The sequence below is a fragment of the Pseudophryne corroboree genome, chromosome 1, assembly GCF_028390025.1.
Source record: "Pseudophryne corroboree isolate aPseCor3 chromosome 1, aPseCor3.hap2, whole genome shotgun sequence".
Lineage (NCBI taxonomy): Eukaryota > Metazoa > Chordata > Amphibia > Anura > Myobatrachidae > Pseudophryne > Pseudophryne corroboree.
The window spans coordinates 1,026,517,772-1,026,541,977 of NC_086444.1; the positions used below are offsets into that span (position 1 = coordinate 1,026,517,772).

At 45.0% G+C, this 24,206-nt stretch overlaps 1 protein-coding gene across 1 annotated transcript in view; it reads left to right on the plus strand.

Annotated features, from left to right (window-relative positions):
• The window catches only part of WWC2 (WW and C2 domain containing 2), a 214,134-nt gene that overhangs the window by 16,257 nt on the left and 173,671 nt on the right, over positions 1 to 24,206 (plus strand). Inside the window, exons 3-5 of the mRNA XM_063920687.1 lie at positions 16,260 to 16,333; positions 19,181 to 19,423; positions 19,608 to 19,697. Coding sequence (XP_063776757.1) covers positions 16,260 to 16,333; positions 19,181 to 19,423; positions 19,608 to 19,697 — 407 coding nt within the window. The remainder of the gene's footprint in view (positions 1 to 16,259; positions 16,334 to 19,180; positions 19,424 to 19,607; positions 19,698 to 24,206) is intronic.

A 24,206-nucleotide genomic window follows, 5' to 3' on the forward strand; every position in this document is an offset into this window, starting at 1 on the left:
AGATAGGAGCAGAATGGTTGGTACTGTATACTGTATCTCTCCAAGATTTGATACATCTCCCCCTATGACTTATTCATTTACTTTGCAACCAGCAGTTGGGTTGCAGATGGCAAATTTGGTGCAGGAGATGGGGTGGTTAAAGGGTCTGGCCCTTCATAAAGAAGGCAGAACCAGCAGTGATGGGGGCAGTGGAGCAAAAATGCCTAGGGATGACCTGACTCCTAAATCCACCCCTGCCTACCTATAATGACATCCATTGTCTTCCAACCTGTGAGCTTTTGTGCGCTGCACATTCTGCTTAGAACTTGTATATTATTCGTACTGTATATCTCAGTGTAAAGCATGCACAATGAGCAAGTCATCACATCTATCTCAGAGTCGATATAAAATTGAGATGATACACGTATGCCTAAGACTTTATTGTAGGTGACCAACAATAAGTCTCCATAGAGAATTAGTGTGTTTAATATATTCTGTCATGCCTTCCCCTGTACTCAGGAGTTAATCTAGAAAATACAGGGGGACGACATTATCTACTTTCTGTGGAATAAAAGCAAATGCCCTCTTGTCCCTGGTAGACATGTCATTTTGCAGTGCCACATATCTATTCTTGTTATACCTCGCCCAGTATTCCTTCATTTTGCTGTGTACTATAAATTTCTTCTCAAACTGCAAAACTATGGCGTCGTCTCTCCATCCTTATTATTTTCATAACCTCTTTTAGAAATTTCTTGACTTTTGCCTGGCGCTGCTGGAGCGCATTGCTTATTTTTTCTTCCTTTTTTCTTCCTGTCTTAAAATTTTCATTGAAAAACTCCAGTCAAATGCAGGTCAAGCGTGCTGCTAATCTGACGCTGCAGTGTGTATTTTCATCACCTACTTTATATGTCCCAGCAAACCTTGCACTCATTAAATGTAGATGTTATTACTATGCTTTCAACTAGCCTTTAGTTTTATGAAACCATATTATGTATGCAAAGTCAGGTGGGTTAGAACATTTTAACTGCATTATCCAAAAGATAACTATATATAATAGGATTTTACTTACCGGTAAATCTATTTCTCATAGTCCGTAGAGGATGCTGGGACTCCGTAAGGACCCTGGGGAATAGACTGGCTCCGCAGGAGATAGGGCACTTTAAGAAAGCTTTGGATTCTGGGTGTGCACTGGCTCCTCCCTCTATGCCCCTCCTCCAGACCTCAGTTAGGGAAACTGTGCCCAGAGGAGATGGACAGTACGAGGAAGGATTTTTGTAAATCTAAGGGCAAGATTCATACCAGCCACACCAATCACACCGTATAACTTGTGATAAACTACCCAGTTAACAGTATGAACAACAACATAGCCTCGGTCCAACCGATAAAACTACAACATAACCCTTATGTAAGCCATAACAATATACAAGTCATGCAGAAGAAGTCCGCACTTGGGACGGGCGCCCAGCATCCTCTACGGACTATGAGAAATAGATTTACCGGTAAGTAAAATCCTATTTTCTCTAACGTCCTAGAGGATGCTGGGACTCTGTAAGGACCATGGGGATTATACCAAAGCTCCCAAACGGATGACTCTGCAGCACCACGAAACATATTTTTGCCATATACGGTGATAATGTTTCATTGTCACGTCCTTCCTAGCCTTGATCAGGGTAGGAATGACCTCTTCCGGAATCCCTTTTTCCGCTAGGATCCGGTGTTCAACCGCCATGCCGTCAAGCGCAGCCGCGGTAAGTCTTGGAACAGACAGGGCCCCTGCTGCAGCAGGTCCTGCCTTAGAGGTAGAGGCAACGGATCTTCTGTGAGCAACTCTTGCAGCTCCGGATACCAAGTCCTCCGTGGCCAATCTGGAACAATGAGGATTGTTCTGACCCTGCTTATTCTTATTATTCTCAACACCTTGGGTATGAGAGGTAGAGGAGGAAACACATAGACCGATCTGAACACCCAAGGTGTCACCAGAGCGTCTACCGCTACCGCCTGAGGGTCTCTTGACCTGGCGCAATACCGCTTCAGCTTTTTGTTGAGACGGGATGCCATCATGTCTATCTGAGGCAGTCCCCACCGACCCGTGATCTGTGCGAAGACTTCTTGATGAAGTCCCCACTCTCCAGGATGCAGGTCGTGCCTGCTGAGGAAGTCCACCTCCCAGTTGTCCACCCCCGGAATGAACACTGCTGATAGTGCGCTTACATGGCCTTCCGCCCAGCGTAGAATCCTGGTCGCTTCCGCCATGGCCACTCTGCATCTTGTTCCACCTTGGCGGTTTACATGAGCCACTGCCGTGACATTGTCCGACTGAATCAGAACCGATTTGTCCCGAAGCAATTTCTCCGCCTGACGTAGGGCGTTGTATATGGCCCTCAACTCCAGGACGTTGATGTGGAGACAAGTCTCTAGATTTGACCAGAGACCTTGGAAATTTTTTCCTAGCGTGACCGCTCCCCAGCCTCGGAGGCTTGCGTCCGTGGTCACCAGGACCCAGTCCTGAATGCCGAACCTGCGACCCTCTAGTAGGTGAGCACTGTGCAGCCACCACAGGAGAGATACCCTGGTCCTGGGAGACAGGGTTATCCTTTGATGCATTTGTAAATGGGACCCGGACCATTTGTCCAATAGGTCCCATTGAAAGGTCCTCGCATGGAACCTGCCGAAGGGGATGGCCTCGTATGAAGCCACCATCTTCCCCAGAACCCGTGTGCAATGATGCACTGAAACCTTTTTTGGCTTCAATAGGTTCCTGACCAGGGCTATGAGCTCCTGAACCTTTTCCATCGGAACAAAAACCCTCTTCTGGTCTGTGTCTAGAATCAGGCCCAAAAAGGTCAGACGCGTTGCAGGGACTAGCTGGGACTTCGGTATATTGAGAATCCAGCCGTGCATTTGCAACGTCTTCATGGACAGAGACACGCTGTCCAGCAACTTCTCCCGAGATCTCGCCTTTATGAGGAGATCGTCCAAGTATGGGATAATTGTGACACCCTGCTTGCGCAGGAGCACCATCATTTCCGCCATTACCTTGGTGAAAACTCTCGGGGCCATGGAAAGCCCAAACGGCAACGTCTGAAATTGGTAGTGACAGTCCTGTACTGCAAATCTCAGGAACGCCTGGTGAGGGGGGAAAATCGGAACTTGAAGGTATGCATCCTTTATGTCCAGGGACACCATCCAATCCCCCCCCCCTCCAGGCTGGCGATGACCGCCCTGAGTGATTCCATTTTGAACTTGAATCTCTTCAAGTACAGGTTCAGGGATTTTAGATTTAAAATGGGTCTGACCGAACCGTCCGGTTTCGGGACCACAAACAGGGTTGAGTAATATTCCTCTCCTTGTTGGAGATGAGGAACTTTGACTATCACCTGTTGAATATACAATTTTTGGATTGCAGCTAACACTAGCTCCCTCTCTGACGGGGAAGTCGGCAGAGCCGATTTGAAAAACCAGCGATGAGGCATGTCTTCGAATTCCAGTCTGTATCCCTGAGAAACAATCTCTAATGCCCAGGGATCCACCTGCGAGTGAACCCAGACGTGGCTGAAAAATCGAAGACGTGCCCCCACTTGATCTGCCTCCCCCCGGGAAGCCCCAGCGTCATGCAGTGGACTTTGCAGATGCAGGGGAGGACTTCTGCTCCTGGGGACTAGCTGCGTGCAGCTTTTTTCCCTTTCCTTTCCCTCTGGCAAAAAAGGACGATCCCCGTACCTTCTTGCTCTTATTGGAACGAAAGGACTGCATCTGATAATGGGGTACCTCTTAGCATGCTGCGGGGGAACATAAGGTAAAAAATTCGATTTACCGGCCGTAGCAGTAGAGACAAGGTCCGAGAGGCCGTCTCCAAACAACTCCTCCCCCTTGTAAGGCAATGACTCCATATGCCGCTTTGAGTCGGCGTCACAAGAGTCGCCTAGCAGAAATAGACATAGCGTTTATTCTGGAGCTTAGTAAACAAATGTCTCTTTGAGCATCTCTCATATACAAGGCAGCATCTCTGATATGCTCTATGGTCATTAAAATGGCATCCCTATCTAAGGTTTCAAGCTCCGTAGATAAGGAATCTGCCCATGCCACGACAGCACTACAAACCCAGGCCGACGCCATAGCCGGTCTAACAATAGTACCTGAATGTGTGTAAATGTGCTTCATGGTAATTTCCTGCTTGCGATCAGCAGGATCCTTGAGGGAAGCTGTATCCTGAGAAGGTAGTGCCACCTTCTTGGATAAGCGTGTCAGCGCCTTGTCTACTTTAGGCGAAGATTCCCATCGTATCCTATCCTTTTGTGGAAAGGGATACACCATAAGAATCCTTTTGGGAACTTGTAGTCTCCTATATGGAGATTCCCAAGCCTTTTCGCACAATTCGCTTAGCTCAAATGAGGACGGAAAAGTGACCTCAGGCTTTTTCCCTTTATACATGTGTACCCTCGTGTCAGGGACAGGGGGTTCCTCAGTGATATGCAAAACCTCTTTAATGGCAATAATCATGTAACGAATACCCTTTGCCACCTTCGGCTGTAATTTTGCATCTTCATAGTCGACACTAAAGTCAGTATCTGTGTCAGTATCTGTGTCATCGACCTGGGATATGGTGCGCTTTTGAGACCACGAAGGTCCTGGCGCCACAGGGACAGGCATGGTCTGGCTACCTGACTGATCCCTAGCTTCAGCCTTGTCTAACCTTTTATGCAGTAAATTTACATTTGCATTTAAGACATTCAGCATATCCACCCAGTCCGGTGCCGACGGCGACCTGACATTCAAGCACTCCCCCTCCACATTAAGCGATCCTTCCTCGTCAAACATGTCGACACACGCGTACCAACACACTTCACCCACACAGGGAAACTCTTTTTCTGAAGACAGTATCCCCTTTAAGGCCCTTTGGAGAGACAGAGAGAGAGTATGCCAGCACATACCCCAGGACTATACCCCTGGAAAGAAACACAGAATGCTTTTCCCCAGTAGCGCTGTGTAGTAATAAAACGCCAATTATGTGCCCCCCCCCCCCCCTCTCCTTCAAAACCCCCTTTCACCGTGTGTAAAGCAGGGGAGAGTCTGGGGAGCTTCCTCTCAGCGGTGCTGTGGAGAGAAAATGGCGCTGGTGAGTGCTGAGGGAGAAGCCCCGCCCCCTCGGCGGTGGGCTTCTGTCCCGCTCAAAGTTATTAAAAAATGGCGGGGGCTCTTTTATATACATGTACAGTGCCCACCTGTACATGTATATAGTCTTTTGCCATCAGAGAGGTGTTTATATTGCTGCCCAGGGCGCCCCCCCCTGCGCCCTGCACCCTTACATTGACCGGAGTGTGTGATGCAATGCAATGCTGTGCGTTACCTCAGTGAAGCTCTGAAGGCTTCTGCCGCCTGAGACGTCTTCTGACTTCTTTTCTTCTGGCTCTGTGAGGAGAACGGCGGCGCGGCTCTGGGAGTCAACGCCCAGGACGAACCTGTGTTCACCCCCTCTGGAGCTAATGGTGTCCAGTAGCCGAGGAAGCAGAGCCTATCATTTAAGAAGGTCTGCCCCTCTCTCCTCAGTCCCTCGATGCAGGGAGCCTGTTGCCAGCAGTGCTCCCTGTAAAAAATAGAGAAAAAATCCAAACAAAAATGCTTTCTAGGCAGAGAACTCAGGGGAGCTCCCTGCAGTGCACCCATTTTCCTCTGGGCACAGTGTAAAACTGAGGTCTGGAGGAGGGGCATAGAGGGAGGAGCCAGTGCACACCCAGAATCCAAAGCTTTCTTAAAGTGCCCTATCTCCTGCGGAGCCCGTCTATTCCCCATGGTCCTTACGGAGTCCCAGCATCCTCTAGGACGTTAGAGAAATAATATTTAATGATGTAGGATGAACGCACACACTAACATGTCCAAAGAAGGAGGGTGCATGGTTTCAAATAGATGTAATCTTCACCACAACAAGTTGGTTATCTAGCTTCAAACTAGCACACCAAAAACACAGGAAAAAAAAGCACACTTATAATTAGCTAGTATAAAGGATGGTATCAGCGACAGTAGGGAAGTGCCTTTGAAAAACTGAGACATTAAATTTGCACTATGTGACAGAATATACAGGATTACTCATCTGAACCAGCTCATGCCATGGTAGTGTAGAACCTAACAGCAGTTTCAGCACTTGCTACACCTTTGCAAAGGGATCAGTGCCAAAACTACTGCTGCCGGGTTCTATACTACCATGGCATGGGCTGGTTCAGATGAGTAATCCTGTATATTCTGTCACATACTGCAAATTTAACTCCTCAGTTTCTCTAAACGTCCTAGTGGATGCTGGGGACTCCGTCAGGACCATGGGGATTAGCGGCTCCGCAGGAGACAGGGCACAAAAATAAAGCTTTAGGATCAGGTGGTGTGCACTGGCTCCTCCCCCTATGACCCTCCTCCAAGCCTCAGTTAGGTTTTTGTGCCCGTCCGAGCAGGGTGCAATCTAGGTGGCTCTCTTAAGGAGCTGCTTAGAAAAAGTTTTAGGTTTTTTATTTTCAGTGAGTCCTGCTGGCAACAGGCTCACTGCATCGAGGGACTTAGGGGAGAGAAGTTCAACTCACCTGCGTGCAGGATGGATTGGTTTCTTAGGCTACTGGACACCATTAGCTCCAGAGGGAGTCGGAACACAGGTCTCACCCTGGGGTTCGTCCCGGAGCCGCGCCGCCGACCCCCCTTGCAGATGCTGAAGATCGAAGGTCCAGAAACCGGCGGCAGAAGGCTTTTCAGTCTTCATGAAGGTAGCGCACAGCACTGCAGCTGTGCGCCATTGTTGTCACACACTTCACACCATTAGGTCACGGAGGGTGCAGGGCGCTGCTGGGGGCGCCCTGGGCAGCAATGTATAATACTTTTTATGGCTAAAAAATACATCACATATAGTCCTTGAGGCTATATGGATGTATTTAACCCCTGCCAGATATCTCAAACTCCGGGAGAAAAGCCAGCCGGAATAGGGGGCGGGGCTTATTCTCCTCAGCACACAGCGCCATTTTCCTGCTCAGCTCCGCTGTGAGGAAGGCTCCCAGGACTCTCCCCTGCACTGCACTACAGAAACAGGGTAAAACAGAGAGGGGGGGCACTTTTTTTGGCGATATTTTATATATTTAAGCTGCTATAAGGATACAACACTTATATAAGGTTGTTCCCATATATATATATTATAGCGCTTGGGTGTGTGCTGGCAAACTCTCCCTCTGTCTCCCCAAAGGGCTAGTGGGGTCCTGTCTTCAATAGAGCATTCCCTGTGTGTCTGCTGTGTGTCGGTACGTGTGTGTCGACATGTATGAGGACGATGTTGGTGTGGAGGCAGAGCAATTGCCGATAATGGTGATGTCACCCCCCAGGGAGTCGACACCGGAATGGATGGCTTTGTTTATGAAATTACGTGATAATGTCAGCACATTACAAAAATCAGTTGACGACATGAGACGGCAGGAAAACCAGTTGGTACCTGCCCAGGCGTCTCAGACACCGTCAGGGGCTGTAAAACGCCCTTTACCTCAGTCGGTCGACACAGACCCAGACACGGACACTGAATCTAGTGTCGACGGTGAAGAAACAAACGTATTTTCAAGTAGGGCCACACGTTATATGATCACGGCAATGAAGGAGGCTTTGCATATCTCTGATACTGCAAGTACCACAAAAAGGGGTATTATGTGGGGGGTGAAAAAACTACCTGTAGTTTTTCCTGAATCAGAGGAATTGAATGATGTATGTGATGAAGCGTGGGTTAACCCAGATAGAAAAGTGCTAATTTCAAAAAAGTTATTGGCATTATACCCTTTCCCGCCAGAGGTTAGGGCGCGCTGGGAAACACCCCCTAAGGTGGATAAGGCGCTCACACGCTTATCGAAACAAGTGGCGTTACCGTCTCCTGATACGGCCGCCCTCAAGGATCCAGCTGATAGGAGGCTGGAAACTACCCTAAAAAGTATATACACACATACTGGTGTTATACTGCGACCAGCCATCGCCTCAGCCTGGATGTGCAGTGCTGGGGTGATCTGGTCGGATTCCCTGACTGAAAATATTGATACCCTGGATAGGGACAGTATTTTACAGACTTTAGAGCAATTAAAGGATGCTTTTCTTTATATGCGAGATGCTCAGAGGGATATTTGCACTCTGGCATCGAGAGTAAGTGCGATGTCCATATCTGCCAGAAGAAGTTTATGGACATGACAGTGGTCAGGTGATGCGGATTCCAAACGGCATATGGAAGTATTGCCGTATAAAGGGGAGGAATTATTTGGCGTCGGTCTATCGGATCTGGTGGCCACGGCAACGGCCGGGAAATCCACCTTTTTACCTCAGACCCCCTCCCAACAGAAAAGGACACCGTCTTTTCAGCCGCAGTCCTTTCGGTCCTATAAGAACAAGCGGGCAAAAGGACAGTCATATCTGCCCCGAGGCAGAGGAAAGGGTAAGAGAGGGCAGCAAGCAGCTCCTTCCCAGGAACAGAAGCCCTCCGCGGGTTCTGCAAAGCCCTCAGCATGACGCTGGGGCTTTACAAGCGGACTCAGAAACGGTGGGGGGTCGACTCAAGAATTTCAGCGCGCAGTGGGCTTGCTCACAGGTGGACCCCTGGATCCTGCAGATAATATCTCAGGGTTACAGGTTGGAATTCGAGAAGTCTCCCCCTCGCCGGTTCCTAAAGTCTGCTCTGCCAACGTCTCCCTCAGACAGGGCGACGGTATTGGAAGCCATTCACAAGCTGTATTCTCAGCAGGTGATAGTCAAGGTACCCCTCCTACAACAGGGAAAGGGGTATTATTCCACACTATTTGTGGTACCGAAGCCGGACGGCTCGGTAAGACCTATTCTAAATCTGAAATCTTTGAACCTGTACATACAAAAATTCAAGTTCAAGATGGAGTCACTCAGAGCAGTGATAGCGAATCTGGAAGAAGGGGACTTTATGGTGTCCCTGGACATCAAGGATGCTTACCTGCATGTCCCAATTTGCCCTTCACATCAAGGGTACCTCAGGTTCGTGGTGCAAAACTGTCATTATCAGTTTCAGACGCTGCCGTTTGGATTGTCCACGGCACCTCGGGTCTTTACCAAGGTAATGGCCGAAATGATGTTTCTTCTACGAAGAAAAGGCGTATTAATTATCCCTTACTTGGACGATCTCCTGATAAGGGCAAGGTCCAGAGAACAGCTGGAGGACGGAGTAGCACTAACCCAAGTAGTGCTGCAACAACACGGGTGGATTCTGAATTTCCCAAAATCTCAGTTGACCCCGACAACACGTCTGCTGTTCCTGGGAATGATTCTGGACACGGTTCAGAAAAAGGTGTTTCTTCCAGAGGAGAAAGCCAGGGAGTTATCCGAACTTGTCAGGAACCTCCTAAAACCAGGAAAAGTGTCTGTGCATCAATGCACAAGAGTCCTGGGAAAGATGGTGGCTTCTTACGAAGCAATCCCATTCGGCAGATTCCACGCACAAACTTTTCAGTGGGATCTGCTGGACAAATGGTCCGGATTGCATCTGCAGATGCATCAGCGGATAACCTTATCGCCACGGACAAGGGTGTCTCTTCTGTGGTGGTTACAGAGTGCTCATCTGTTACAAGGCCGCAGATTCGGCATACAGGACTGGGTCCTGGTGACCACGGATGCCAGTCTGAGAGGCTGGGGAGCGGTCACACAGGGAAGAAACTTCCAGGGAGTATGGTCAAGCCTGGAGATGTCTCTTCACATAAATATACTGGAGCTAAGAGCGATTTACAATGCTCTAAGCCTGGCAAAACCCCTGCTTCAGGGTCGGCCGGTGTTGATCCAGTCGGACAACATCACGGCAGTCGCCCACGTAAACAGACAGGGCGGCACAAGAAGCAGGAGAGCAATGGCAGAAGCTGCAAGGATTCTTCGCTGGGCGGAAGATCATGTGATAGCACTGTCAGCAGTGTTCATTCCGGGAGTGGACAACTGGGAAGCAGACTTCCTCAGCAGACACGATCTACACCCGGGAGAGTGGGGACTTCATCCAGAAGTCTTCCACATGATTGTGAACCGTTGGGAAAAACCAAAGGTGGATATGATGGCGTCTCGCCTCAACAAAAAACTGGACAGGTATTGCGCCAGGTCAAGAGACCCTCAGGCAATAGCTGTGGACGCTCTGGTAACACCGTGGGTGTTCCAGTCAGTGTATGTGTTTCCTCCCCTGCCTCTCATACCCAAAGTACTGAGAAATATACGGCAAAGGGGAGTAAGAACGATACTCGTGGCTCCGGATTGGCCAAGAAGAACTTGGTACCCGGAACTTCAGGAGATGCTCACGGAAAATCCGTGGCCTCTACCTCTAAGACGGGACCTGATTCAGCAGGGACCGTGTCTATTCCAAGACTTACCGCGGCTGCGTTTGACGGCGTGGCGGTTGAACGCCGAATTCTAAGGGAAAAAGGCATTCCGGAAGAGGTCATCCCTACACTGGTTAAAGCCAGGAAGGAGGTGACTGCACAACATTATCACCGCATTTGGAGAAAATATGTTGCGTGGTGCGAGGCCAGGAAGGCCCCCACGGAGGAATTTCAATTGGGTCGATTCCTACATTTCCTGCAAACAGGATTGTCTATGGGCCTCAAGTTGGGGTCCATTAAGGTTCAAATTTCGGCCCTGTCGATTTTCTTCCAGAAAGAATTGGCTTCAGTTCCTGAAGTCCAGACTTTTGTAAAAGGAGTACTACATATACAGCCCCCGATTGTGCCCCCAGTGGCTCCGTGGGACCTTAATGTAGTTTTGGATTTTCTCAAATCCCATTGGTTTGAGCCACTCAAATCGGCGGATTTGAAATATCTTACATGGAAAGTAACCATGCTACTGGCCCTGGCTTCAGCCAGGAGAGTGTCAGAATTGGCGGCTTTATCGTATAAAAGCCCATATCTGATTTTCCATTCGGACAGGGCAGAACTGCGGACGCGTCCTCATTTTCTGCCTAAGGTGGTGTCAGCGTTTCACCTGAACCAGCCTATTGTGGTGCCTGCGGCTACTAGCGATTTGGAGGATTCCAAGTTGCTGGACGTTGTCAGGGCATTGAAAATATATATTTCAAGGACGGCTGGAGTCAGAAAATCTGACTCGCTGTTTATACTGTATGCACCCAACAAGTTGGGTGCTCCTGCTTCTAAGCAGACGATTGCTCGTTGGATTTGTAGCACAATTCAACTTGCACATTCTGTGGCAGGCCTGCCACAGCCTAAATCTGTCAAGGCCCATTCCACAAGGAAGGTGGGCTCATCCTGGGCCGCTGCCCGAGGGGTCTCGGCATTACAACTCTGCCGAGCAGCTACGTGGTCGGGGGAGAACACGTTTGTAAAATTCTACAAATTTGATACCCTGGCTAAAGAGGACATGGAGTTCTCTCATTCGGTGCTGCAGAGTCATCCGCACTCTCCCGCCCGTTTGGGAGCTTTGGTATAATCCCCATGGTCCTGACGGAGTCCCCAGCATCCACTAGGACGTTTAGAGAAAATAAGATTTTACTTACCGATAAATCTATTTCTCGTAATCCGTAGTGGATGCTGGGCGCCCATCCCAAGTGCGGATTGTCTGCAATACTTGTACATAGTTATTGTTACAAAAAAATCGGGTTGTTCTTGTTGTGAGCCGTCTGTTCAGAGGCTCCTACGTTGTCATACTGTTAACTGGGTTCAGATCATAAGTTGTACGGTGTGATTGGTGTGGCTGGTATGAGTCTTACCCGGGATTCAAAATCCTTCCTTATTGTGTACGCTCGTCCGGGCACAGTATCCTAACTGAGGCTTGGAGGAGGGTCATAGGGGGAGGAGCCAGTGCACACCACCTGATCCTAAAGCTTTATTTTTGTGCCCTGTCTCCTGCGGAGCCGCTAATCCCCATGGTCCTGACGGAGTCCCCAGCATCCACTACGGACTACGAGAAATAGATTTATCGGTAAGTAAAATCTTATTTTTTCGAGGGCACTTCCCTACTGTCGCTGATACCATCCTTTATACTAGCTAATTATAAATGTAAAGCAAGTAGTGGCTGCTGCAACGTCTGCATTTCTCATGCCTATTGTTAGATATTTGCAGCCATAGACATTTTCTTGTTTTATGGATTTATTTATTTACTTTAATCATGTACTGGCAATGAAAACAGCTGTGTCCTATGTCGGTTTTAACAGCAAGAATACCATTTGTTGTATTCTTTCTTCAAGATCCTTTGTCACACTACCAAACCCAATTTAATCAGTTATTTATGGAAAGAGACGCCTCCCTCCCATTTGGTTTATAAATCCAGACACTATCACCTATTGTAGATGTAAAAATGCACCCTGTACCCAAGTAGTTAATAGCAGAGTTGTGCAGCATTTTCGTATTTAGAGATTTCCATTTTTTTCCTCCATCATACATATTTTTTCTTTAACTAATCGGTTTACAGTGAGGTGTGAAAGGAAAAAACCCCAAACATTGCTTCAGGGTAACTTAGGAAAGGAAAATAAGGGCTGTGTATGTATGGGAGTTAATGCAGGATGCCTGCGATAATAAAAGACTGACACCAGAATACAGACACCGCTCAGAATCCCAATGCCGGAATCCCAAACGGGAGTATGAGGGGGAGGGATAGGGTCAGGCACTAGAGGGAGGGTAAGGGATATGGTTATGCTGTTTACCAAAATGTGTCCGGATTCTTACCATTGGGATGCTGCTGTCTGTATTCTGACTGTCTGTATCCTGATTATTGGGATCCCGTACCCAACCCATGTATACTGCAGTCTTATGGCCAGCTTTCATTATCAAATCCAGCCATTTATATTTTTACTTGAAAAATTCCCCACAACACTAATTTATCAGCATCAAAATACCACAGTAAACCGACAACCACTGTATATTTCTGAGTCCTTTTTTAGGTCTGCTTTGGAATTTATTTATATATAAATTGGACACAATAATGGTTGTTCCTACTTTTATTTAAAAAAATTAAAATCTATTATGTTAAAAAATCTGTTGAACTGAAATGATCTTGCAATTATAGAACAATGCCATTATAATGTACTATGGGGGTAATTCCAAGTTGATCGCAGCAGGAAATTTTTTAGCAGTTGGGCAAAACCATGTGCACTGCAGGGGAGGCAGATATAACATGTGCAGAGAGAGTTAGATTTGGGTGGGTTATTTTGTTTCTGTGCAGGGTAAATACTGACTGCTTTATTTTTACACTGCAATTTAGATTTCAGATTGAACACACCACACCCAAATCTAACTCTCTCTGCACATGTTATATCTGCCTCCCCTGCAGTGCACATGGTTTTGCCCAACTGCTAACCAAATTCCTGCTGCGATCAACTTGGAATTACCCCCATTGCATGCATCAGTTAAGGGATTTTGAGTGTACACGTGCTCTTTTATCTGGAATTTGTTCCTACGGATGTAGACACGTTCATTCATTTGCCTAGCCGCCTGTGCCATTCATTTGGAGTGATGTGCGCACGCACGCAGTGCGCGTGCGTCTTATTCACACCAGCAACCATAGGCGTTCTATGGAGCCAATCGCGGGTGCTCGGCGTACTAAGTCGCACCCGCAGCCAGTGTACACGTGCGGCAATGTCGCAGGATGGATGAGCTGTATCTTGTTGTCCCTTATGACAAAAAATAAAATAAAATAACATTGAAAACAAGAGAAATAAATGTGCTGCCAGTTCTGTAGTGTGCTGTTATAAAGGGGCCCACTTACAAATCAGATGCAACTAACCCAAGTGGGTTTTAAACTTTTGTGTTATATGTTAAAAATTATGAGATGCATAATCAGCCCTCTCCATCAGCATATATTGCCAAGCTTGCATCGTGACCTAGTTTTATGTATTTGAAGCTGTATTTCTCTCAGTGCCTGTCACCCAGGACCTCTAGAGTTTTTCTTTTCTTTTGTACATGATGTCTTGCACATTAAGCTAGAAATAGTTGTTCCACCTGAACCAGGTAGCCTTGGAGAGAGCATGTGACTTTGCACACTTTGCTCTCTCCTCCTAGGCAGTTTTTTTTCCAGTTTACAAAGGTGTAGACATACACTGAACATTATCCATTCCACCAGGTATAAAACACTCCAGGACTTTTCTCTTTAATTTGTGATTGCAGTCATCTACTGTCGTAATAATTTAATCAATTAATCAGTTTAGCATTTTGTAGGGGTCATGTTGGAGGATCTCTGTGTAGATGAAGGCACCTTGTAGCAAGCAAGTGCAGACTGACAGCTCTGGTCTAAGGCTAGAATGGTGGCTCTCTGGGCTACTTCCTGTAGTCCAGAGTTTCCCAAATTCCGTATTAGGATGGGATGTTGAATATAGCTGTTACTAGAGTGATCCTATGGAATTCTTTCAGCTGATGAGAGACTCCTGCAGGTGTCAGTGACTCCATTCAGTCACTCTGGAATAGAAGCGTCCCTTCAGTCTCTCTGGAATAGAAGAGTCCCTTCAGTTTCGCTGCAATAGAAGAGACTCTTCAGTCACTATGGAATAGGATGAGAAGATCAATCCACAGGCTGTGTACACCAGAGTTTCCCAAACTCTCCCGTTACAGTCTAGGGTTTTAATGATATCCATGCTTGTCATTGCTTGATGGTTTTATCAAGTTGACTGAGTTATACCCCTTTCAGACTGCCGTAATAACCTGGGTTATTGCCGGGTCGGCCCGGATCACGGCTCAGTCAGGAAGAGGCCAGGAAAAATAACCCGGCTTCAGTGACTCGGCAATCCAACCCGGGTAGTGACCAGGGTTGGACACTGGAGTGACCCAGGTCACGGTGCCCGGGTTGTGACGTATACCACTGGATGGCTGCCCTCAGTAGTGCTTGGGGGGATGACATCATCTCCAAGTGCCCACTGTAAAGTCAGATAGACCCGGGTAACGGAAGACCCAGGTCCAGTGTGAACAGCTGGAGCCGTGTTGCATGCGGGTTGGACCCAGGATTTTGATCAGAAAGGGGTAGTACTAATTAAGGGGGACATGTACTAAGCAGTGATAAAAGTGGAGCAGTGAGCCAGTGGAGAATCTGCCCATGGCAATCAATCAGTTACTCTGTATACTTTTATAGCATGCAAATTATAAATGTTATGTCAGTGCTGATTGGTTGCCATGGGCAACTTCTCCACTGGCTCACTTTTCCACTTTTATCACTGCTTAGTACATGTCCCCCTTAGTCACCCATGCTCAAGCTTGGATATCCTAAAACCTGGACTGTAATGGTATAGTTTGGGAAACGTTGATCTAGTTTACACTGTATTTCTCTGTGGCCTGGTGGAAGCCTGCTCAGAAGAGAGAATAGTTTGCTGTATAAAATGCTCTCTCAAGGGTGAATGACATTTTGGAAATGAAAGTGGCCATGTCCATATACTGTATTTCTTTAAATAGCCCCAGATTGCCTGCCTATACTAATACATCTGATCACTTGTAACCAGTGTTATCACTTTGATATTTCATAAAACAGTGGCTCATGTTTTGAGGATTTCTGTCTGTGGGAGTGGGTATAGGTGTGTACACACGGTGCGATATTTCTTTTGATTTTGACTATATAGTAAAAATTGTAAGAAAATATAGTGCATATCGCACCCCGTGTATAGTCCTTGCGATGCTGATGCGCGGTCCCGCGGGATCAGCATCGCAAGGAAAAATATACTGTGCAGGCAGCCCAACATTGACTATATTGGCTGGGCCGGGCTCCGGCCACATCGAATAGTCAATGTCGGGCTGTACGGCTCATCGCAAATTAGATGAACTCAACAGTGCATGATTAAAGAAATCCACAAAACCTGACCTGTTTGTGGTACTCGAGGGTTGGATTTGAGAACCCCTGTTATAACTAATATTCACAAACTATATTTCTATAGTACTATTTCAGTTAATTGATAGTGACTCTGGATAATTACTAGCATACATTAACACTGCCTACCCAGAAATAAACATCTAAACATAGAATTTTATGGCATATATGTACACCTTGTCCCATCATTTAGCAATTTTATAGAGAAGTTTAAAGTTCCCATGGAAAAATTGCATGCAAAGCTATATGAATTGACACAAAAAATCTAGTAAAAAGGATTTAGTGGAAAAGGTTGTCTGATGACCAATTCAAGTTCAAAATTCAAAAAACTCCAATACACATTTTAATCCATACACATAGTTTAATTTTTATTTCCTTTTTTTAGATTTCATAATTTACATTGACAGAATTATATTAATTTACATGTATATTCATTATGTGGTGTATATGTATTTTCTGATTTAACTGTTTTTTTTTTTTTTTTACCCATTCAGATTGGAATGAGAAGCAGATCAAACCTGGCAGAAAAGGTTAGGCTGAGCCTGCAGTATGAGGAGGCTAAAAGAAGGTACCGCTATCATAACCAACTCTTTGAATTGTGTTAGCAGAAAGAAAAACTGGTTATTTGGGGACCTCTAGTGGCTATTTTAAAAAGTGACGCTATTATTTGGTCCATACTTTTTTATTATTGTACTCATAACTTATCTGCAGTATTTATAATATGCCAACGTTTACTGTTACAACAAGTGCCATATATATGGGGAAAACTTGCAGTAAAAATGAGAAACAAACATTGGAACATACAGAATATATAGAGGTGTCTGCCTATGTGAACTGGTGTGGATTAAATTATCGACCACGTGGACATTCACACCTGATGGTCGTCGGAAGGTCCACATGTTACTTAGGTTGACTGGGTCAAAATGTCAACATGCAAATGGTAAACACAGAAAATGTCCTCACATGTTTTTGGGTTTTTTGTTATTTAACCATATCTCTCTGCCTGGTCCCTAACCTTAACCAACCCCTTCTGCAGCCTATCCCTCCACACAGAGTCTTACCCTAACCCTCCCCTCTGGCAGCCTAATTCTCCCCAAGTTCCTACCCCTAAAAATCATGAAAAAAAACATGTTGACCTTTTGACCCTGTCAGCGTATTGACTGTCGACCTACTAATTGAATACCATATGAGCTTGCGTCTAAAGGAATATATAGCATTTAGAAATAAGAAATGTAAGCATGGGGTAAGAGGGAGTGAAGTAAAGTTGATAGAAGGTGAGGTACAGAGAGTACGAGCAGATACGATGAGTGGGGAAGTAGGTAGGTAACATCAGGGGGTAAGTCATACTGTAATAATAAGGCTCATGTCAAAGATGAAAAATATGCACCAAAACACAGCAAGCAATCATCGGCAGGACTAGCTATACAATAGCTGCAAGTGTCTGGTTGCTATGGTATAGTGTATTAACCACTTAACTGACGATTTTTCCCTTCAAACAACTGTTCATAACATTGCTTTTTGTTAATACATTTTTATTTAATATAGTTGAATTTTTATTTTTCAAATATTTAAATATTATTTTCTGTGTATCAGGAGTTTGGGGAGTCTCCAAATACAATACATAAAAGAGAAAATATTTTGACTATGAGCTGCCGCCTTTACTGTAAATTAATTCTGTACCATTGTAATCTTTAGTAATGGCTTCTACTCCAAATTTTCAGATGGTAAACACTGATCATTCCGGTTCACAAGTGCCTCTCCAATCATTCTAGTTACCATGGTCACTGTATTGTTTATAGAACTTTTTATTTTAGCAAAATGTCCACAAGAATCTTTTTTAGAAATGTATTTTGGGTGGCGTTATGAACAATTAAAAATCTTACCTGTAATCTGGCGATACACCCTTATGTTTCCACACCGGGGCATGCGTAAATTCTGTGCCATACAGCTGAGGCTGTGTAATGACCGGAGGCACATTTATCAGTATGGAACACCTGCAGGTTTGAATGGTCCCCTGGCCCAATGGAATTACCGGTCATTTTGAGCATTTAAAAAGATTGAACTCATATCTAGCACCATCTCACAGTGTAAACAACCAGTGTTCAGCCTATCAGTTCTGTAGGACCTGATAACATCTGCTGAGATGTACCAAGCCTTGGAGAGTGATAAAGTAGAGAGAAATAAGGTACTAACCAATCAGCTCATAACTGCCATCTTACAGGTTGTGTTTGATGACAGGAGCTGATTGGATGGTACTTTATCTCTGTGCCACTTTATCACTCTCCACTCTTTAGTACATCTGCCTCCAGCGTGAAGCAGTGATATGACAGATTGAATATTGGTTCAGCTCCCATATTTGGTCCTCCCTACCCCGTGAGTAGGTCACATGTAAACTTGGGTATGTGTTATGGCTTATGCAGCAGAACGCCCCCCCCCCCCCCCCCCCCTCCCCCACATATGATTGTTTTAAACACAACAAAAACATATAAGCACAAGTTTGCACTGTAACAAGAAAATGTCCAGAGGGGAGAAAACCCTAAAGAATTGTAACTTTTGCAAATGGGGAAAAATTGCATTTGTTGTTTGAGGTGTGTAGTGGTTTCCACTTATCAAAGTAAATAACAGCAGATCTGAGGTGGGAGAGCAGATGTTATAAATATCTAGTAATACTCTAGCCATCTGCAAGGCATATGGTGTTTGCTGCACTAACAGGTTTATAATCACTGCAATCAATTTGTGTCGCACATATCTGATCAGTAGTCTTACATTGCAGTGATGTCATTAATAAAAATTACAGTACCATAGCTCCTTTTTCCCTTTTATTGAATGTTCCTAAACTTCGTTATTTAGAAACATGAATCAAAGCTGCAAATATTTGTTCTAAATAAATGCAGAGCTTTCTTTCTATTCATCCTGTGTTCTTTCTTAGTGGATTTTCTAAGTAATTGAGTATTTTAAAAGTGTTTGCTGCTAGGTAATTGGAGCATATCTGTCATTTTGCTTTTCTAAGTAGTTGCTGTCAAAATAGCCCCAGAACCTGCCTTCGATTGTTTGAGTTCTCTGCGATGGTGCTTAATTATTGTATATATGTATTTTTCCTTTTTCTTTTTTAACCTACATCTATGTAGCAGGGTATTTTGTGTGTGTGTATTTGTGTTTTTAAGCAATCTGCATTCAAAGGTTTAAAATACATCTTGAATTGATTTTCTGTTATTTAATAACACCTTTTTTTGTGAAGCCTTGAAAAGCATGGCAGCTTACTCCCAGCAGTTTGTCTGGATAATCATATAGCGTGTGAACTGTGGGCAAAACATTTCTAGACAGTTTAATATACTGTTATCCCATCCATCAACAAGCCCTGTCTTTGACGATTGCGCACACTTTCAGTTTATTTGGTCTTCTCCTTGTGTTGCAGTATGGCCAACTTAAAGATAGAACTAGCAAAGTTGGACAGCGAGGCCTGGCCTGGGGCATTGGACATAGAGAAAGAAAAGCTTCTGTTAATTAATGAGAAAGAAGAACTTTTGAAGGAACTCCAGTTTGTAACAACAAGAAAACGCACTCAGGACGAGATGGAGCAGCTGGAAGCAGAGAGGAGGCGGCTGGAAGAGGACCTCCTGACTGTGAAAAGCACGCCCAGCCAAGCACTTGCCGAGAGGTATGTAGTTCTCCTGACACCGCTATGTATTTAGCGCGTCTTGTGCTTCCACACTCTTCTCCTCTGTCTATGTTGGAATCTGTGCAGTGCAGCATAATACAGTTACGCTTTGCACAATGTTAAGTTAATAAAACCTTTAGAATAATTGGCGGCTTTGTGTTTAAACAGTGTGTATTTCATGCAGGTTAAAACTTCAAGAAAAAAAGAAGGAGCTGGTGAAGAAGTTAGAAGAAACCACAAAACTGGCCACGTATTTGCATTCAGAACTGAAAAGGTAAGTCAGAGACCTGCAGGCAAATAAGGGCACACTAGGCTCGCTAATGCCAGCTTCTTTGCAGAGTTTTAGCAGATATATATGCATATATACATTTCTAAATATATGTGTGTTATGCCATTGTAGACACATTTCTCAGCCTAGATACAAAATGTAGTGAACATGTCAAGATTTCTTTTAAGTATTTGTGCTCTTGCAGTAAATTAGGTTAATGAAAATAATGACGTATTTTTATTGCCTCGGGCGATATGAAGTAGAGAAATGTTGAATCTGATGAGAACATTTTCCCTGCGTTATTGATCTGGATTGCTGGTGTTATACACGCGGTCTCCACACGTTTTGATTCTTTTTATGTACTGAAAGCTCAGGTCTGCGGGGACGCTGCTACTGACGCTCGCGTTGTCTCTCATTTATTTCATTGTGTTACAAAGTGCAGAAGTAGGGCTCTCTCTCAGCTGCATGGTGACGTTATTTGGCATAATTATAAATGGCAACGAGTCGGCATTGCAGGAATGATTTCATTAGCGGCAGGTGATTATGCGCTATATGGCTCCTTGCTACAGCCAATAAAAATGTATCATGCAGCAGATATAATAACAGCAGCTTCATAAGGAGATATATATATATATATTTATTTATATCCAATGTATGCCCCGGCACTCCTCTGGGATAACTTGCTGTGGTGCACTTCCTTGTGGGCACGATGACCCACCGACATATAGCAGGCAATTGCAGGCGGCACTCGCAGACTTGTAAAGTGATGAAAAAACTTCCCCCAGTGAAGTATTTATTGAAAAGTACAAGTAACGTTTCGGGGACGCATCCCCTTCCTCAGACAACCTGACAGTGAAATATAGTGAGCATTTATAAAACAAATTGGCGCCACTTACCCCCACACTCAAACGACTCTCAGCTGCGTGGACCACGGCGCTCCCGAGCCCCCCCTGTCCCGCACTTCCTCCGTCACGGCCGGCCCGGAAGTAGCGTCATCAGGCTTGCCGGTAACCATGGGGACGCGCTGAGAGCTGAAACAACAAAACAGATCACAATATGACACTTCTAAATACGACATATAAAGTGAAACAATCGGCACACATATACAACAGCGCTCAATCTGAGCTAGAGTATGCCAGTACAAACAAAAATGTGCAATATAAAAACACAGCAAAAATACATGATTAAAATATTAAAACAGGTCGATGTACTGCCCACATTTAGAGTTCTAATGTATAGGCTTAACAGTTAAACAACGCTTAGGCTAACAAATCTCGTTCTAAGTTAATATAAAGATATGTGAAATCGCCTGGCACAGTTGGAACATCATAAAAGAAAGGAACAACGTCCATTAAGGGTAACTATAGTGCGGGATCAGGTTTAACAATTTCCTCATACAAAGTTGATTAATCCCAAGGACTCATTTAACCCCCTAAGGGCTAGGCAATCTAAGCGGAAAATCCACCTAGATTCTAGTTGGAGCAACTTTTTCCCCCTATCGCCCCCTCGTCTTGAAGCTGGTACATGATCAATGGCCCTGTATCTGAGACTCGCCAGACTATGCTGGTGTGTGACAAAATGTCGTGCCACAGGTTGCTCACTGGTCCCCACATTCAGGGCCGCCCGAATGGTGGACCTGTGTTGGGTTAATCGAACTTTCAGTTGGCATTCGGTTTTGCCCACGTAATAGAGCCCACATGGACACACTAACACGTAGACAACAAACCGAGACGTGCATGATAATGGCCACCTAATTTTTAATCGTTGGCCAGTATGTGGATGTGGGAAGGTCTCACCAACCAGAAAAAAGGAACAGGTCGTACATCCTAAGCATTTAAAGCATCCATTTTTCCTGTTTAAAAAATGTTTGGATGTGGTTTTAACATCAAAACCCGTTACATCAGTTTTGACCACCAGATCTTTCAAATTTTTGCCCCTTTAGTAACTGGGCATTAACTTGCTATTTTCAAAACACTTCAAGTCAGGATCGGATGTGACCATTTGCCACATCCCCTTGACTTGTTTAAACAAACCCGGGCTACTGGAATTAAATTCCGTCACCCATGGTACAATGTCTTTGGATAATGTTTTAGAACGGTGCCTCTTCTGTTTCTGAAAAATTGCACAAAGCTCTCTCTCGTGCTTTTTTCAATTCTGGTAAATAGTAACCTCTTTCAGTGAACTTCAACACCATTTCCTCAAGTTGTAACTCACGTTTACCAGGGTCAGTATTATTTCTGCATACCCTGAGTAACTGTGAGTAAGGCAGGCTGTGGATCATCGCTTTAGGATGAGAACTTTCAGCCCGAAGGAGGGTGTTCCTATCAGTGGGTTTTTTATATAAAGATGTATCCAACTTTCCATTTTTCACCTGAATGAGTACATCTAGATAACAAATCTCAGTTTTACTGGAGCTCCAAGTAAGTTTAATGGGGCTATCTGAATTGTTTTGTCTATTAACAATCTCGACCAATCTCTGTATGTCATCTTTCCAGAAAATTAGGAGGTCGTCAATATAACGAAAGTATAACAATATTGATTCTGAAATTCTTGCATCTTCAAAAAACAGGCCTCTCTCCACCTCCCACATATAACAATTGGCAAACGACGGGACCACAGGGGACCCCATCGAACAGCCTGTTAATTGTTTATAAAACCTCCCATTAAACAAAAAGTAATTGTGTGTTAATGTGAAGGCCAATAACTCTACGAAAAAATCCAGATCTGGACCAGTATAGAGCCTGTTTCCAGTGATTAATCGTCTAACCGCCTCCAACCCCGCCCCATGGGGGGATACATGTATAGAGGCTGGTAACGTCTAGAGTCACCATAGACGTCTCACTGGAAACCGGTCCCAACAATGCCAATCTATCTAACAACATGCTGGTATCCTTTAGATAGGAAAAGGTGTCTTGAATGCATGGCTGCAAGTAGGTGTCCAGAAACACTGCTATCTGCTCACACAGAGACCCCCGAGCAGAGATAATAAGTATCCCCGGAGGCCTCTGTGCGTCCTTGTGAATCTTGGGGAGTGTATAGAATAATGGAACCACAGGCCATTTTGTAGACAATTTGTCGCTAATTACCTGTGATATCAACCCCTCACTCACCGCTTGTTTCAACAGTGTATCTAGCTCCAGCTTAAAGCCGGGAGTAGGATCCTGGTCCAAAAGACAATATGTCCCACTGTCACTAAGTAACCTATCACATTCTGTGACATAAAAGGATGTGTCCTGAATGTCGATTGAGCCCCCCTTTTCTGCGGCTCTCAAGATGATGTCAATCCTCTGCTGCAAGTCCCTCAGTGCTTGTCATTCTTCACTAGAAAGATTGTGTTTCACAGCCGGTGCATTGATCCCAATGGCATTTTCCATTAACCTATGGAAGGTTTTAAGTGTAGCATTATTTGACTGTGGATCAAACCTGGATCGATTACCAAGTTTGGAGATAAGACTAGGCAATGGTGGTTTAGAGTCTAAAGTGCATTGTTTGGAAAAGTGTTCCTTGATCTTCAATGAACGTGCTAATTTAAACGACTCAACTTTCCATTTGAATGGATCCACAAAATGTCACAGAATGTGATAGGTTACTTAGTGACAGTGGGACATATTGTCTTTTGGACCAGGATCCTACTCCCGGCTTTAAGCTGGAGCTAGATACACTGTTGAAACAAGCGGTGAGTGAGGGGTTGATATCACAGGTAATTAGCGACAAATTGTCTACAAAATGGCCTGTGGTTCCATTATTCTATACACTCCCCAAGATTCACAAGGACGCACAGAGGCCTCCGGGGATACCTATTATCTCTGCTCGGGGGTCTCTGTGTGAGCAGATAGCAGTGTTTCTGGACACCTACTTGCAGCCATGCATTCAAGACACCTTTTCCTATCTAAAGGATACCAGCATGTTGTTAGATAGATTGGCATTGTTGGGACCGGTTTCCAGTGAGACGTCTATGGTGACTCTTGACGTTACCAGCCTCTATACATGTATCCCCCATGGGGCGGGGTTGGAGGCGGTTAGACGATTAATCACTGGAAACAGGCTCTATACTGGTCCAGATGTGGATTTTTTCGTAGAGTTATTGGCCTTCACATTAACACACAATTACTTTTTGTTTAATGGGAGGTTATATAAACAATTAACAGGCTGTTCGATGGGGTCCCCTGTGGTCCCGTCGTTTGCCAATTGTTATATGTGGGAGGTGGGGAGAGGCCTGTTTTTTGAAGATGCAAGAATTTCAGAATCAATATTGTTATACTTTCGTTATATTGACGACCTCCTAATTTTCTGGAAAGATGACATACAGAGATTGGTCGAGATTGTTAATAGACAAAACAATTCAGATAGCCCCATTAAACTTACTTGGAGCTCCAGTAAAACTGAGATTTGTTATCTAGATGTACTCATTCAGGTGAAAAATGGAAAGTTGGATACATCTTTATATAAAAAACCCACTGACTCCAGGCTGAGAGTTCTCATCCTAAAGCGATGATCCGCAGCCTGCCTTACTCA